This window comes from Rhinoderma darwinii, chromosome 4 (genome assembly GCF_050947455.1).
Source record: "Rhinoderma darwinii isolate aRhiDar2 chromosome 4, aRhiDar2.hap1, whole genome shotgun sequence".
Lineage (NCBI taxonomy): Eukaryota > Metazoa > Chordata > Amphibia > Anura > Rhinodermatidae > Rhinoderma > Rhinoderma darwinii.
The window spans coordinates 180,486,840-180,503,798 of record NC_134690.1 but is presented as its reverse complement, the minus strand read 5'-3'; the positions used below and the strand labels follow the sequence as shown (position 1 = coordinate 180,503,798).

General features: G+C 40.7%; 1 protein-coding gene across 1 annotated transcript in view; it reads right to left on the bottom strand.

Moving 5' to 3' along the window:
• AGPAT5 (1-acylglycerol-3-phosphate O-acyltransferase 5) overlaps positions 1-16,959 on the bottom strand; it is a 75,789-nt gene that overhangs the window by 9,634 nt on the left and 49,196 nt on the right. The window contains exon 6 of the mRNA XM_075861943.1: positions 15,542-15,703. Within this exon, the coding sequence (XP_075718058.1) occupies positions 15,542-15,703 (162 nt within the window). The remainder of the gene's footprint in view (positions 1-15,541; positions 15,704-16,959) is intronic.

Below are 16,959 nucleotides of genomic sequence, written 5' to 3'. Positions count from 1 at the left end.
TTCAAATATTTCTGCACCTATAAAACGAAGATAAAATGGTCATGGTGCCACACACTTAAGCCACGAAATATAATCGCGCCATAATAGTATATAGTGCCCACATATAGCTCCCGCTGTATATAGTGCTCCACATATGGTCCACCCTGTATATAGTGCCCTCACATTACTCCCCCTGTATATAATGCTCCACATATGGCCCACTCCTGTATATAGTGCCCCACCCCTGTATATAGTGACCCACATATAGCCCACCCCTGTATATAGTGCCCCACAAATAGCACACCACTGTATATAATGCCCCACGTATAGCCCACCAGTGTATATAGTATCCATCATATTGCCCACCCCTGTATATAATGCCCCACATATAGCCCACCCCTGTATAGAATGCCCCACATAAAGCCCACCCCTGTATATAATGCCCCACATATAGCCCACCCCTGTATATGGTATCCCTCAAAGCCCACCCCTGTATATAGTGTCCCTCATATAACCTACCCCTGTATATAGTGCCCCAAATATAGCTCCCTCTGTAGAGAACGCCACTCACATTTTTATTAGAAAAAAAGAAATAAAACTATACATACTTACCTTAACCCCGTTCCCACGCCGGACTGTGGCAATACAAACCTGCTCTCTTCTGAGCAGGTTTGCTGGGGCTAAACGAGGAAAGGCGCTGATTCGTAGGGCAAGTCATTCTGCCCTGCCAATCAGCACCTTTCAACAACGCAAGCGGCGTGAAAAAGCGCTGAATGGCCAGGAACGGCGCTCGGCCATTCATCTCTTATGCAATTCTAGTGCAAGAGGGGGTGGCGGCGGCTGGTTTCAGTAGCGCCACCGCCCCCTTAGTGAGCCAGCAGGCCGCCGTCTGAGATGCAGGAGATAGGGGGATAAAAAATGTAATATCCGAGGGCGCAGCCGTACTGAAAATTGCTTTTATTTGTACAACAACAACATGTTTCAAGGCCGTACCGGCCTCTTCGTCAGGTTGTTGTTGTACAAATAAAAGCAATTTTCAGTACGGCTGCGCCCACGGATATTCCATTTTTTATCCCCCTATCTCCTGGATCTACATAGTGGATTTTTATTAATCTTCGAACCGGAATTTGGGCTGCAACTGTCTAAACCTAAGTATAACTTGGACACGCATCATGGGATGTTATGCTCCCAGCATAACATCAGGTCAGCATAATTGACCACTTTTTTTTCCATTTGTTCTCACATTTTACAGGCTCATGCACTATGTGCGCTTTGTTCCCTTTTTCCCTATAGCCGTCTGAGATGGTCATCTCACCTTATGGACGGTGCGGCCCTGCTCCGATCCCAACTGAATTAAGGAGGCTTCTCCAAGATCAGGAGCTGTAAGTTACAGCCCCTGCTTGGAGGATGAGTGCTCACAGGAGAGCTCATCAGCCTCTTCTGCAGAGACGCCAAAAGACGTCGCTGTAGACTAAGCACCTGTACCGCCCGCTGTCAAAAGATGATGGGCAGTCATTAAGGTGTTAATGTATTCTATGGAAAAGGGGGAGTAGTCAGATTAGAACCTACAACAGTATTCTGGCGTAAATTATAATAAATTCCCTCGCCACTTTGTACAGTCTCCTAAAACGGATGAGTACAGCCCCTACCAAAGAGACCGGGGAGGGAGGTGCACACAGAGCTATCTTCTGTTCACATCTTCTATACATCTCTTTACTTTATTCCACTTTGATATATATTTTGAAAATCTTAAAAAAAAATCTTTTGAATAAGAAAAAAAAACCAAAAACAACAAAGACCTGGACTGTGTGAACAACATTACAAGCATGGAGGTATACTCAACATAAAGACTCCTGCCCTGCTGAGAATATCGGTGTCTGGCCTGGAGGTCGCTCTGTAGTATATGGTATTTCTTCCCATACTATGCCGTGATCTACACCCTTGTTTTATCAATGTAATTAAAAATATGGCATTCAGCCAAAGACTATATTTATAAAGTCTCTGCAGTATGTGCAACTTTGTCAGAAAAAGCGTGTGTGACTCTCTTCAGAGTAGCAGTGTGACTCATTTATTAACAATCTGACACTTCATGCTAGAAGAGCATCTGATCTGGCGTTATTTTTACTCAACCCGGTTTTCTTCAACAGGGTTGATAAATGCCCAGATCACACAGTGTGCCAGCATTAATATATCGTATATATCTCTCCAGGTTTTTTTTTTATTAACCCCTTAATGACCAGCCTATTTTAAACCTTAAAGGGATCCTGTCATCACCATCTTACCTTATAAAACGTCCTGACCCTGTAGTGGCCGCAGCTGTCCATAGTTGATTGATGTGTTCTTCTCTCCTCACGCCCTCCTCTTGCCCGAAATATTATCATTTAAAGTTTTACCGCCATTTATGGTAATTAAATTTAGCTTAGTGACGCACGATCTTAACTCCGCCCACGTACGCCGCCCGTACAACACTAAATGCCGAAATCGCATTTCAGATCTCGCGCATGCGTGCCTCACCACCCTTCCCTGCTTCATTCATCCTGAAACTTTTAACTGCGCATGCGCCGCGCGTGTACACACCCCCTTTCGTCGTCGTATGTTATACAGCATAACTGTCAATGGTCAATGAGCAAGCGCGGGATTTCATGTGCAGTGCAGTGAGGAGCTATCAAAAACAAGGAGGCGGAGCCAGCTCTGAAGCGCCAGAGGAATGAAAACCTGACTCTTTTCAAGTGAAGATTTGACTCTTGTGCTCATTTGCATACGGTGCGGGACCACTGAAAACCGGAATACTGAAGGTACAGAGCCGACTTAACATATTTATAGGTTAGCTAACAATGATTTTTCACCCATTTTCACAAGGTATTGCTGGCTTGATACCGAAAATGCTGGTGACAGGTTCCCTTTAATGACCAAGGTATTTTTTAAGTTTTTCTATCTTCGCATTCCAAGAGCTATAACTTTATTTTTGCGTCGACAAGTTGTATTTTTTAATAGCACCATTTTGAGGTACATATTATTTATTGATTAACTTTTATGAACTTTTATTTTTTGAGGGGGGGAGAATAGAAAAAGAAAACAGAAATTTTGCCACACTTTTTTGCGTCCTAAATCTACGCCGTTTACCGTGTGGTATAAATAACACAATAACTTTATTCAGCGGGTTGTTATGATTGCAATGATACCAAATTTGTCTAGATTTTGTATATTTTACTACCTTTACACAGTAAAAATGCTTATTTTTTAAAATTATTTATTTTTGTGTCTCCATATTTGAAGAGCCATAACTTTTTTTATTGTTTCGCCGATGCAGTTGTATTAAGGCTTTTTTTTTGCGGGAAGACTTGTAGTTTTTATTAGTACCATTTTGGAGTAGATGCGACTTTTTGATCACATTTTTTAAAAGTCAGGATGCACAGAAAACAGCAATTTTTCCATAGTTTTTTTTTATTTATTTTTTTACGGCGTTCACCGTGCAGGTTAAATAATGTAATAGCTTTATAGTCTGGGTCGTTACGGACGCGGCGATACCAAATATGTGTAACTTTTTTACTTTAGTTTTTTTAATAGTAAAGCAGTTTGTAAGGGGAAAAAGTAGGTTCTTCATTTTTTTTTTCCCACATTTTCTTTTATTAACATTTTTACTAGTCCCACTAGGGGACTTTAATATGCGATTCTCCGATCGCTATTATAATACACTTTATAATACACTTTGTATTGCAGTGTATTACTGCCTGTCCGCTTAAAACGGACAGGCATCTGCTAGGTCATGCCTCCGGTATGAACTAGCAGGCATTTACTACAGGCAGACCTGGGGGCCTTTATTAGGCCCCCGGCTGCCATCGGAGACACAGACACTCGGTGATCTGATCACCGGGTGTCGGTGGGATGAGAGGGAGCTCCCTCCCTCTCTCCATAACTACTCAGATGCGGCACACGCTATTGAGCACCGCATCTGAGGGGTTAAACGGGTGAGATCGATACAGATATCGATCTCACACGGTCGAGCAGGGATGCCCCAGCCCTCTGGCAGCTGAGAGCAGGGAGATTTGACAGCTCCCTGCTCTTTTTATTTATTCTGATGCAGCGCCGTAAAAAGGCTTATGTATCAGAATAAAGCCCATTAGTGGCCACCGTGAAAAGGTGTATTGGTGGTCACTAACGGATTAAAGGACTTTCCTGCTCCAGATTGGTTTTAAAGGTGATGTATAGGATTAGAACAAAAGGGTTTAAGTTTTTTCCTGTCACGCTTGTCCAGAGGCTGTGTCTGGTACTGTGGTAAAGCCCCACTCATATGAATGGGGCTGAGGTGAAATACCAGACAGCCCACAGACGGGTGGCGCTGAGTCAGGAAAAAAAAAACCTTTTTTGCCAAACCATTGTGACATCACAATAGCAGCGATTGCGACATCACAATAGCGACCAATGTTACATCACAAATCAGACCATTGTGCCATCACAAGAACGATAATCCTGAACATCCCCTTCAAATGAAAGTGTTACTTATATAGATTATCCAGTGTTACATTAGGAAATCAAATTACTTACAGGTGCATTCTTTTAGCATAGAGAATAGGATTGGGGCCCACCGCTTTGAGATTGACTGCTAGACCATGTTCATAAGTGGCATATTGGTAGCAAATATAACCATCCACAGCCAGCTTTTTCCTACCAGGTTTTGCAAAAAAGTTTATTTTCAGTAACAAAAAAAAAAAAAAAAAAGAAGTTAGATATAAAAGAATATATACTTAAATGATTATGGTAAATATCTGATGAGTGGAGGTCCGACCGCTGGGATCCACGCCAATCACGGTCTAACATTGCGGAGCCCAATAGGAATGGAGCGGTAGTGCGCATGCTCGGCCCCGGATCCATTAATTTCTATGGAACGGCCGATGATAGAGCTCGGCAATCCCATAGAAACTAATGGAGAGGTGGTCGAGCATGCGTACTATGCCCCTCTCTCTATGGGGCTCCCAGAAATAGCAATGTAAACCCGTTCTCGTGACCAGTGGGGATCCCAGCAGTCAGACCCTCGCCGATCAGATATTTATCACATCGCCGGAGGATAGGTGATAATGATTATGGGAAAACCCCTTTAACATAAAACACACATAACATTTATAGTACTGGTCATTGTGATTAAGATCATCTGTATGCACCACACCACATGAAACCCTACAAGCAAGAGGAAAAGCAAAGCAGTGGAAGTGACTGATAGTGAGGAACACTGCTGTTTTTTTGTTTTTGTTACAGCACTCTGGAGATATGTGGCATATCTAGGGTTATAATTTCACAAAAGTCTACATTATTATGCCAATACGCCCAGTGCACAGGACATAAATTTCTGCAACCACAAAAGCCACCAAGGGTCACTGCTGAATTTACATTTAAACTTCCCCTTCTATCTAGGAAAATCTAAATTAGCCAAGATTTAACTCCGCAAAATAAAAATATTTTCTTAAAAGAGAATGACCTCAAAAAGCATATATGTGAAGGACAATTCCGTATCCAAAATGTTGCTGTTGTTGCCTTATAGCAACAAACGTTAATCTCTTCTTCAACCCCTTAATGACCAGCCTATTTTAGACCTTAATGACAAAGCCATTTTTTACGTTTTTCTATCGTCGCATTCCAAGAGCTATAACCTTTTTATTTTTGCGTCGACACAGCTCTATAAGGTCTTGTTTTTTTGCGGGACAAGTTGTACTTTTTAATAGCACCATTTTGGGGGACATATTATTTATTGATTAACTTTTATTAACTTTTTTTTGGGGGGGGGGGGGGGGGAAATAGAAAAAAACCTGAAATTTCGCCACTCTTTTTCGCGTCTTAAATCAACGGCGTTTACCGTGTGATATAAATAAACACAATAACTTTATTCAGAAGATTGTTATGATTGCAACGATACCAAATTTGTATAGTTTTACTACTTTTACACAGTAAAAACGCATTTTTTTCAAAATTATTTGTTTTTGTGTCTCCATATTTGAAGAGCCGTAACGGTTTTATTTTTTCGCCGATGCGGTTGTATGAGGGCTTTTTTTTTGCGGGAAGACTTGTAGTAGTTTTTATTGGTACCATTTTGGAGTAGATGCGACTTTTTGATCACATTTTTTTTAAGTCAGGATTCACAGAAAACAGCAATTTTTCCATAGTTTTTTATTACATTTTTTACGGTGTTCACCGTGCGGGTTAAATAATGTAATACATTTATAGTCGGGGTCGTTACGGACGCGGCGATACCAAATATGTGTAACTTTTTTACTTTATTTAGTTTTTTTAATAGTAAAGTAAATTTTGTAAGGGGAAAAGCTGGGTTTTTCATTTTTTTTTCACATTTATTTTTAAATTAACTTTATTAAACTTTTTTACTAGTCCCATTAGGGGACTTTAATATGCGATTCTCCGATCAGTTTGAAGACCAATTTCTTTGTAAAGCGACCTTGAGAATTAAGAAACACACCACAAAATCCATCAGCCTTTTTCTCTTATTTTTTAAAAATACTCCCATTGTTGCCCCAATCTGCTTATTAGACAGAGAGGGAGCACCCTTTGGCTTTCAGGGCACAATTGAATAAATTCAATGCCTCTAAATGCATGATATGGGGCCTAGAGCAGCTTGAAAAAAAAAAAAAACATGCAGAAATGACCCCATTTTAAAACCTGCAGAATAAAGTAAATATCTAATTTATAGCGCACGGTGAACACCACAAAAAAAATAAAATAGAATGGATTGTTTTTGTTCACCTTGCTTGCCAAAAAATGGAATTAAAAGTGATTTAAAAAAAATAAATAAATAAAAAAAATCTAAAATCACATGTACCCCAACATGGTACCAATGTAAACTACAGATTGGTCCCACAACAAATAAGCCCTCACACAGCTCCGTTGGAGAAAAAATAAAAATGTTCCGGGTCTCAGAATATGGCGACGCAAAATGTGCAGGGAGTTCCAAAAGCGGATAAGATTGGGCGCCATTTATTAGTGCGACACTGGCCACACATCTGTGGATTATTTATTTACCGCATTATTATACCCTCCTATTATGCCCTGATGTACTCCGCACAGCTTACATATGCCCCCACATCATAAACAGAACTACCAAGCTAAATCTGCTCTCCAACAACCAAATGGCGCTCCCTCCCTTTTGAACCCTACAGTGTGCCAAAACAGCAGTTTACCTTCACACATATGGCATCGCCATACCCGGGAGAAGCTGCTTAACAGTTTGAGATATTTGTCTGCAGTGGCACAAACTGAGAACAACATATTTGGCACTAAAATGGTATATCAGTGGAAAATTGCAACACCACCAACTGTGCGTGATCTTCGAATGAAAAAAACACCTGTGGGGTCAAAATGCTCACTACACCCCTTAAAATGACTTAATGGGTGTATTTTCCAAAATAAGGGTCACTACTTGGGGGGTTTATTATACTATTTGACCTCAGAGTCCTGCAATTGTGGGTCAATGCTGTGAAAATCACCAAAATAGACCTCAAATGCGCATGGTGTTCTTCACTTCTGAGCCCAGTTATATGTCCAGGCAAATGAAAATTGCCTTTAGGGCTCTAGTTTCCAAAATGGGGTGACATCTCAGGGGTTTCTACTGTACTCTGGTACCTCAAGGGCTCTGCAAACACGACATGGTGCCTGTACACCAATCCAGCAAAATTTGCGCTCTAAAAGTCAAATAGCACTCCTTCCATTTTGAGCTCTGCCATGTGCCCAAACAGCAGTTTAGGGCCACACATGGGGTATTGCCACACTCGGGAGAAATTATGTAACAAATTGTGTGGTGTTTTTTCTCCTATTACCCTTCGTAAAAAAAAAAATTTAAAAATGTATTACAAATGAATTTTGGAAAAATTTATTGTAAATTTCACCTCTACTTTGCTTTATTCCTGTAAAACGCCTGAAGGGTTAAAACACTTTCTGAATGCTGATTTAATACTTTGAGGGGTGCAGCTTTTAAAATGGGGTGTTTTATAAGGCGGGATTCACACGACCGGGTCGTTCCCGAGCCCGGGTGTCGGCCGGTAAAATCGGCCATTTTGCCCGGCCGGTTTGCATAAAGTTATGCATCCGTGCCGGGCCGGGCAGATCCGGACAGTGACATCAGCGGCAGCTCCTGAAGGGGAATCCCCATGTGTTCGGGGATTCCGCTTCAGGAGTTTCCCCTGATGTCACTGCCCAGATATGGACAGAGACATCCAGCGCTCTGTCCAGGAGCGGAATCCCCGAAAACACGGGGATTCCGCTCCTTCAAGGAGCTAAAGTGCGGCTAGCACATAGCAGAGCGGGGAGATACCTCCCTGCTCTGCTATAGTGGCATCGCTGCAGTAGTAGCAGCCGCAGCAGCTGCTGCTACTACTACTACTAGCGGCGCCATCGAAGGTGTCGCCGGGCCAGGGTGCTTTTAACAAGCAGGGTAAGGGAGCCAGCGCAGCGCTCCCTTCCACCTGCTGTACACCCCGGCCCTGCAACACAGTGTACAGCGATGCCATTCGTCAGAATGGCATCAACTCCTCCTCCTCACATGCACTCTGCGCTGTGAGGAGGAGGAGATAGAGCGCAAGCGCCGGGAAACCCGGCCATCACTCGGAACACATTCCGGTGATGGCCGTGTAATACCCGGCCCCATAGACTTCTATGGGAGCCGGGCGGTCGGGTGCCCGGGCAAAGATAGAGCATGTCCTATTTTTTGACGGCCGGATTTCCCGGCCGTCAAAAAATCGGTCGTGTGAATAGCCCCATTAGGGGTCTATCATTCCTAATGCAGCCGGGTGCCGGCCGATTTATGAACGGCCGGCACCCGGACGGGAAACCCTGCCGTGTGAATGAGGCCTAAGGGTTTTAAATATATGGGCCCCTCAAAGCCACTTTAGAACTGAACTGGTCCCTGAAAAAAATAGCCTTTTGACATTTTCGGAAAAGTTCTAAGCCTTGTAACGTCCTAGAAAAATAAAAGGACGTTCAAAAAAACGATGCAAACATAAAGTAGACATATGGGAAATGTTAATTAGTGACTATTTTGTGGTGGTATTACTATCGGTGATGCATTTAAATTTAGAAAAATCATTATTTTTGCAATTATTTAAAATTTTTGGGTGTTTTTCACAAATATGCAATGAATTTATCGACCAAAGTTTTCCACTAACAAAGTCCAATATGTCACGGGAAAACAGTCTTCGAACTGCTTGGGTAGGTATAAGCATTCCAAAGTTATTATCTATATATCATTTCCAAACGAAAAGGCAGCACAACACAGGTTCCAATTCAGTGTAAAAAAGGTTTATTCACCCAAACGTCAGTGCGACATTTCAGCCCACATGGGCCTTTCTCAAGCATCTTGAGAGAGGCCCATGTGAGCTAAAACGTTGCACGGGTCCGTAAATACTGGTGCAATACGGGTCGAATACCTGTGACCAAGGACCCGTATTTACGCCAGTATTTACAGGAGGACAAAAATATGTTCGTGTGCATGAGGCCTTAATCCAACTTCTTTTAATGTATTTTTTTTTTTTTTGTAGACTAGGCTGGTGCAGTACATAAAGTAAAGAAACAGGATGCTGTTTTTTAGAACTTGAACATTTCATACCCTGTATTTATGCAAATGGTAGTAGTGTTAATTCTCCAATAGATAAAAATGTATTCTCTGGCACAGCAGATGGTAGACTTCTACGTCTTTTGTCAGCAAATCTTGAGTGTGTGCTGACACAGCTCCTTTGCAGTATGTATCTAGAAATGTTAATGACCTCCAAGATCAAGACAAGCTGCAACTTTAAATGTCAAACTCAACAGGTAATCTCCATTTAAGACTTAATGGCAAGAATATGGAATTCATTAGTGTAAATTACATACATTATAATGCAAAATGTGATAGAAGTTACAAGTTTACAGTATTCTAGATAGAAGGCATTTTCATCCAACAAATTTATGATAGAGTGATCGGTTGCCAGGAAAACAAAAAAAAACTATTTTATGAACTAATCTTTTCTTAGGTACAGTATTTGTCAAAATATGAAATACTTGTCAACACATCCATAAACGTAATCCCGAATCCAAACAAATGAAAGAACTGGCAAAGAAACACATTCTGGAGTTTTTTTCTGTAAAGGGGAACAACCTGAATATGGTTAGAAGATGCAATATATTTATACGGCACTTTAATAGAGATAATAATTCAGGGGGAAATTAACGTCACACAGTGAACTGCTCATTCTAGAAGACATTTGGCGGTGAAATACAGCGATATATCTTATTTAGAAGACGACGCTTCTAAACGGCTTCACTAAAGGATTTACAATTGATTACACAAAGAAGAACTTTTCTGTGAGAAGCTTATGTTCATGCTAGAGAATGTAAAGTAGGAATTCAAATATCATAAATCCATGAAGTACAACTAAATGTCTACTAACCTAATCCAGTGTATTCAAACATGCTCGTGAGACTATGGGCAGAAGTAACTTTAAAGGGTGAAAAATAGGATAGTCTTTAACCCCTTCCCTCTTTGGCCACTTTTGACCTTCCTGACAGAGCCTCATTTTTAAAATCTGACATGATTCACTTTATGTGGTAACAACTTCGGAATGCTTTTACCTATCCAAGCGATTCGGAGATTGTCTTCTCCTGACAGATTGGACTTTATGTTACTGGCAAAATTTGCTCGATACATTCAGTATTTAATTGTGAAAAACACCAAAATTTGCATTTTTCTAAATTTAAATGTATCTGCTTGTAGGAAAGATAGTCATAGAAGACCAAAATTGTTGCTAATTAACATTCCCCATATGTCCACCATAACAAGACAGCTCTTTTGCCTGGACATTTGATAGGGCTCAGGAATGATACAGTACCATGTAAAATTGAGGCCTAATTTGGCAACTTACAGTATTGGTTCACAATTGCAGAGGCTCAGATGTGAAATAATAAAAAACACCTAAGAAGTGACCCTATTTTGGAAACTGCACCCCTGAAGGCATTTATTAAGGGGTGTAGTGAGCATTTTTACCCCACAGGTCTTTTCCATAAATTATTGCGCTGCGGAAGGCGCAAAGTAAAAATGTAAATTTTTCCCTAGATATTATGCCATTTCAGTGGCAAATATGTCGTGCCCAGCTTGTGCCACTGGCGAGACACACCAAAAATTGTTAAAAGGGTTCTCCCGGGTATGACGATGCCATATATGTGGAAGTAAACAGCTGTTTGGGCACACTGTAGGGATCAGCAGGGACGTAGCGCCATTTGGCTTTTGGAGCGTGGATTTTGCTTGGTAGTAGTTTGGTTTGGAATCTTACTGGTGTTTCCATTTAGAATGTGGGGGCATATGTGAGCTGGGCAGAGTACATCAGGGGCATAGTCAGGTGGTATAATAAAGGTAAAAAGAAAATAATAATCCATAGATATTTGTTACGCTGTGAAGGAATCCTTTCTGCACAGGCCGGTGTCGCACTGATAAATGTCCTTCCTTATCCTCCTTTTGGTCCACACTCCACACATTTGCAGTTTGGGGAATTTTGCTGGAAAGGGATGTCCTAGTATAATACGGGCGCCCTCGCTTCTAGCAGATATGTTTTGGCCCTCCCCTTCCTGGTTCCCTAATTTTAGTGCCTTGATAATTTGCCTCTTGAAACAGAAGAAGTGTTCCCCTCGGGCTGCAGAACTGGATATTTTTCTTTCCTGTCTTACTGGAGCCTTAATTTATTTTATTTTTTCATAGACATAGTGGTATGAGAGCTGTATTTTTTGCGGGACGAGCTGTAGTTATTATTGGTACATGCAACTTTTTGATCACTTTTTATCCTTTTTTTTTGGGAGGCAAGGTGACAATAAAACAGCAATTTTCACCACGCATAATAAATGACGTTAACTTTATTCTGCGAGTCAGTACGATTCCGGTGATAACTAATTTATAGCACTTTTTTATGTTTTACAACTTTTTGCACAATAAAATTACTTTTGTAAAGAGAATGTATTTTTTCTGTCGCCGTGTTGTGAGAGCCATAACTTTTATTTTTTTTCGTCGATGGAGCTGTATGAGGGCTTGTTTTTTGCAAAGCGAGTTATTCGTTTTTATAGGTACCATTTTTGGATAAATGCGACTTTTTATTTAAATTTTTGGACGACAAAGTGACCAAAAAAACAGCAATTATGGCAGTATTTTTTAGTTTTTTTTTTTACGGCGTTCACAGCGTGGGATAAATAAAATTTTTATAGTTCAGGTCATTACAGTCGCAGCGATACCAAATATGTATGGTTTATTCTTTTTTTCAATAATAAATGACTTGATAAGGGAAAAAGGGGGAGATTGTGTTTTATTTTATTACTTGAAACTTATTGTATTTTTTACAACTTTTATTTTTACACTTTTCTTTAGTCCCACTATGGGACTTGAAGATCCAACTGTTTGTTTGATGTTCTAATACATTGCACTACCTATGTAGTGCAATGTATTGGAACGGTCAGTTGTTCACTGACAGCAAGCCGATCAGCCTCCGCGTCCGGCCTAATCGGCCTCCATAATGGCAAACAGGAGGCCGTTGTTAGGCCACCTGTTGCCATAGTAGCAGTCGCCAGCCTTGCAATCGCATGGTAGGCTGCCGATTTGCTACAAACCGCTAAGATGCAGCGATCGCATTGGATCGCTGCATCAAATGGGTTAATGGCAAGAATCGGAGCTAGCTCCGGTTCCTGCCGATACATCGGATTGTCCGCTGTAACATACAGCGGAAATCCACTGCGGAGGATGCTGGATCAGCTTCTAAGCCGGAAGCTGAGCCAGCGCCATCTTGCCGATGGTAGCGGAAGCCTTTTAGGTCCCACCGCCGAGCGGGGCATAGGAGGCTTCCGTTGCTGGCAGACCGGGAGGTAAGTATTAGGCCTTCGATCGCCTTTGCAGCCATCGGCAACCCAGCGATCGCGTTGCTGGGGTGCCAGTGGCTAAAAACTCCTCACATGCTGCGATCTCTATTGAAAACAGCATGTGAGGGGTTAATCGGCCGGTTCGGAGGCTAGCTCCGGTCCTGGCCGTTATATCAGTGTGCCAGCTGTAACATACAGCTGGCACTCGGCGGTGATGGTGCTGGCTCAGCTCCTGAGCCAGCTCAAATCTGCTTTACGTACAGTTACGTGGGAATGCGTTATAACACCAGTTCCCATGACATAACTGTACGTGATTTTGCGGGAAGGGGTTAAATCAAGAAAATGTATGATTGAGACCATTGCAAGAATTGGTTCCCACATAGCATTTTAAACATGTTCAAAGTGGAGCGGTCAGCTCTGATGACACGTCTAGTTTAGTAAATACTTGTTTTGCCCATGAAATAACATTTCTGGAACATATTTTCTTAGAACTCGGCGTTGTGCCATTCCTCTGTTAGTCTTCCTAGACATTAATACATTTAGAACTGGGTGTTGCCATTTCCTTTGTCAAAGGGGCGTTTCCCTACACAGTCGGAGACTGAGCACTGATTGGACATTGTTAGTCTGTGTAGGGACCCCCCCCCCAGCTATTAACACCCAGTTGTCAATTTATTTATAAATTTCTAGATAAAATAACAGAGGAACGGTACAACGCAGAGTTCTAAGAAAAGATGCTCCAGAATTGTGGTTTCGTATGAAATGCAATTATTTACTAAAAACAGACATGTCAGGAGGTGACAGGTGCTCTTTAACCAATTCCCATTACAGCCATTTTTCATTTTCACTTTTCTCCCTGCCTTCTAAAAGACATACGTTTATTTTCCCATCAAAATAGAAGTTTTTCGCAGGACGAGTTGTAGTTTTTAATCACGCCATTTAATGTACCATATAACGTACTGGGAAACTTAAATATATTGTGCAGTGGAATGGAAAGAAAAAACAGCAATTCCTCCATTGTTTTTACAGTGTTCACCGAGCAGTAAAAATGACATGTTAATTTATTCTGTGGCTCAATACAACACAGATACCAAATTTATATTTTTTACTACTTTATTTTATTTATTTTTTACAAAAAAAATACTATTGTTGTTAAAGTTTTAGTTGCCATATTTAGAGACCCATAACTTTAATTTTTTTTACATAGTATTTTATTCAGCAGATTGTAATCTAACATAATACAATGCAAAACAATTAAAAAAAATACCCTACATATTCCTAACCCCCCCACCTCTAGAGAACCAAACTACGACCACAACCTCTCCACTTCACCACAATTACAGAAACCCCAAAGATCCTCCCATTTACGACTTTTTAGATCTTCTTTTCTCATCCATTTCGATTTGAAGAACAAATATTTCTCCATTCAGGAATAGAAGGAGAGGACCTGCCATCCATTTCTTTGCAATAACTAATCTAGCGAGCAAAAATAACTCTCTCAAAATAATGAGTTTGCATTTGCGAGAACTCCGCCATTGACAACTTGTCGGTACAATTTAGAAGCGGTAACTCTGCAGATTTCGGAAATGTCACAATTTAGTTTGATTGCCACCTCTTTGAATATCAAAGACCATTATGAATCGATAGTTGGGCATTCCAATGTCATATGCAAGAACTCGGCCCCAGGGTATTGACATCTATGGCATTTTGCATCCTCAGTTAAGCCCATTTTATAAAGTAAAGAAGAAGAAGTATAGTACAGACGATGTGTAATATTAAACAGAATCATTTGATGGCTTGCGCTAACCGATATCTCCCTCCCATTATAAATATTCACCCATTTCTCCTGACTTATTGGGCATAAATCCCTATTCCAAAACCTTTGAAAGTCACGGCTTTCATATGGGACTTGAACAATTTGTTGCATTGTGTTTTTAGCACCCGCCTATGAAGCCCTGCCAGGTCTTAATAGGAGGACCAGGATGGAAGAACTTCATTAGGGACCCCAGACTGCCATGACAACCACCGGCACTTCACAATTGCATTGTGTGTGGGGGGGGGGCGGGGCAGAGGGCCCCCCTCTAACAGCTTAGATGTACCTGTGGTTGAATGGCCGGGATCAGAGCTCTCTCTGATCCAGGCCATTACTGCAAGGTGTCAGCTTTAATACACAGCTGACACCTGCTCCATAATCTGTTTCCCCTCCTGACTATGTTGTACATTTACGACAAATGTCGGTAAGGTGTTAAAGCTTCATGCACATAATGTCAGCCACATTACACTCAGATCTGTAATACAGCGCCCATAGCTTCTTATGAGCCCAAACTGTACATCCAAATTTCATACGGAGGCACAGAGAGGTTTTTTTTCTCATGGACTAAAAAGGAATCAATGAGAAAAAAAATATATAGACTGATATGCTGTTTGCAAAGAGCCCTAAAAAAGCTTATTTGCGTTGCCATTTTTTTTCTTTAAAGAACCAGTTCTCAGTTTCCTAAAACAATATAAGGTGAGAATCACATTCACAATTAGATGTAAACCATGGCTAAAATAGATTTTGCAGACACTTGTTTGGTTTAGCATGAGTGGGAATGGAAGCCTCAAAACACACAATCTTCAAGCTCATCTAGTGACACGTCAATGCTACAGTAAATCAATGAAACATAACCATGATCAGAAATTGCATATAGTATCCATCTACCTGTCATGGAAGGTGCTTCTTTTCTTTGTCCACTTTGGGTGGTAGTCTTTTCATAAGCAACTGTCACATCATATACAGCATCCAAGTAGTCCTGCATGGTCTCAATCGCTATGTGGGTCGCCTTAACACGTGGAGTTAGCACATGTTTAAGAACTGGCAGTCCTAGGTAGAGACATTACATTATACAATTTGTTACGGAAACACCATATTAAATATTTTAGCGTGTCCAGCTTTACCATTTTTAATAATTTTAGGGGACCAGAAAAAAAAAACAACCCCAAAAAACTATTTACATGGGATAAAAATAAAAGCAGGAGAAAAATATATTTGTGTTTTTACATATGTGTAGGCCAGCTAGATCCATACGTGTATATAACATCTGGAAGGAAATGTTCTACAATTATGCTCTTATAAGCTAAAGATAAAATAAAAGGAGAACGCCAAATCATATAGTTGCACCAATGGAGTAGAAGGACAGCAGAAATGTGTGTGGCTAACTATTCACCTTTTGTGACCATCACACATAAAGTTGACAGTATACAGACGTGGGAATGATGCTCAGGGACCTCAAGTGCTTATTCCACCTAGATAGGAAATCAGTAATATTAAACAGACCCAGACATGTTTTTGTTTTCGATGACGACTGGGTTTCTAATTTATTACTGTCACTTGAAGGTTGTTTAAGGATAAGTTTGTTTCCTTCCTAGTGGACTTTACGCTGTAATATAAATGCACAGACATTCAGGCTAATTCTCTCAAATGCTTTCTATGACTGTGCATTGCATGATTGACTCAAATAACACATTTTTAATAGTTTATTTTTGGGCACAACGTGCAGTTTAAAATCGGTTTCAACTTCGATATCCTGTTTTAAATAACTATTTCGCATTCCTATAAATGAAAGGCTTCAGCGCAGAAGTATACCAGAGACTGACAACAATGGTTTTAAGAATGCGTGTGTTCTTCAGCCAAACTGCACGGAGTTCTGGAACAACAAATACATGCTAGAAATAAGATCATTTTTGGCCGTAGAGCCATAAACACTCAGCACGTATATAGTAATTGTACAAAGGACATTGCCAGTATTTTAAATGCTTCACCAAAAATAGACACATTTGTAATGAAGAAATCCAATCACTTTTATCCAGAAGTCTACAATTCGTAGCTCTGTTTTGGAACACTCTTACGGTAGCAGTCCCTCTCTTCTCCTAATTCATGATCTCAGAACATCAGATTGCTTCGGACCCTTTTCTTTGTAGTAGGGGGTGAAATACACAGACAAATCTGCATATAAGGTACATATTTTGAGCAGAAATGCTGCAGAAGATCTGTCCATAGAGAACCTAGCTTATTTAGTAAAATGCACCAAAGCTTCAAATGTCAACAGTGCTTATAATGCAATCATGACCACATGTTTA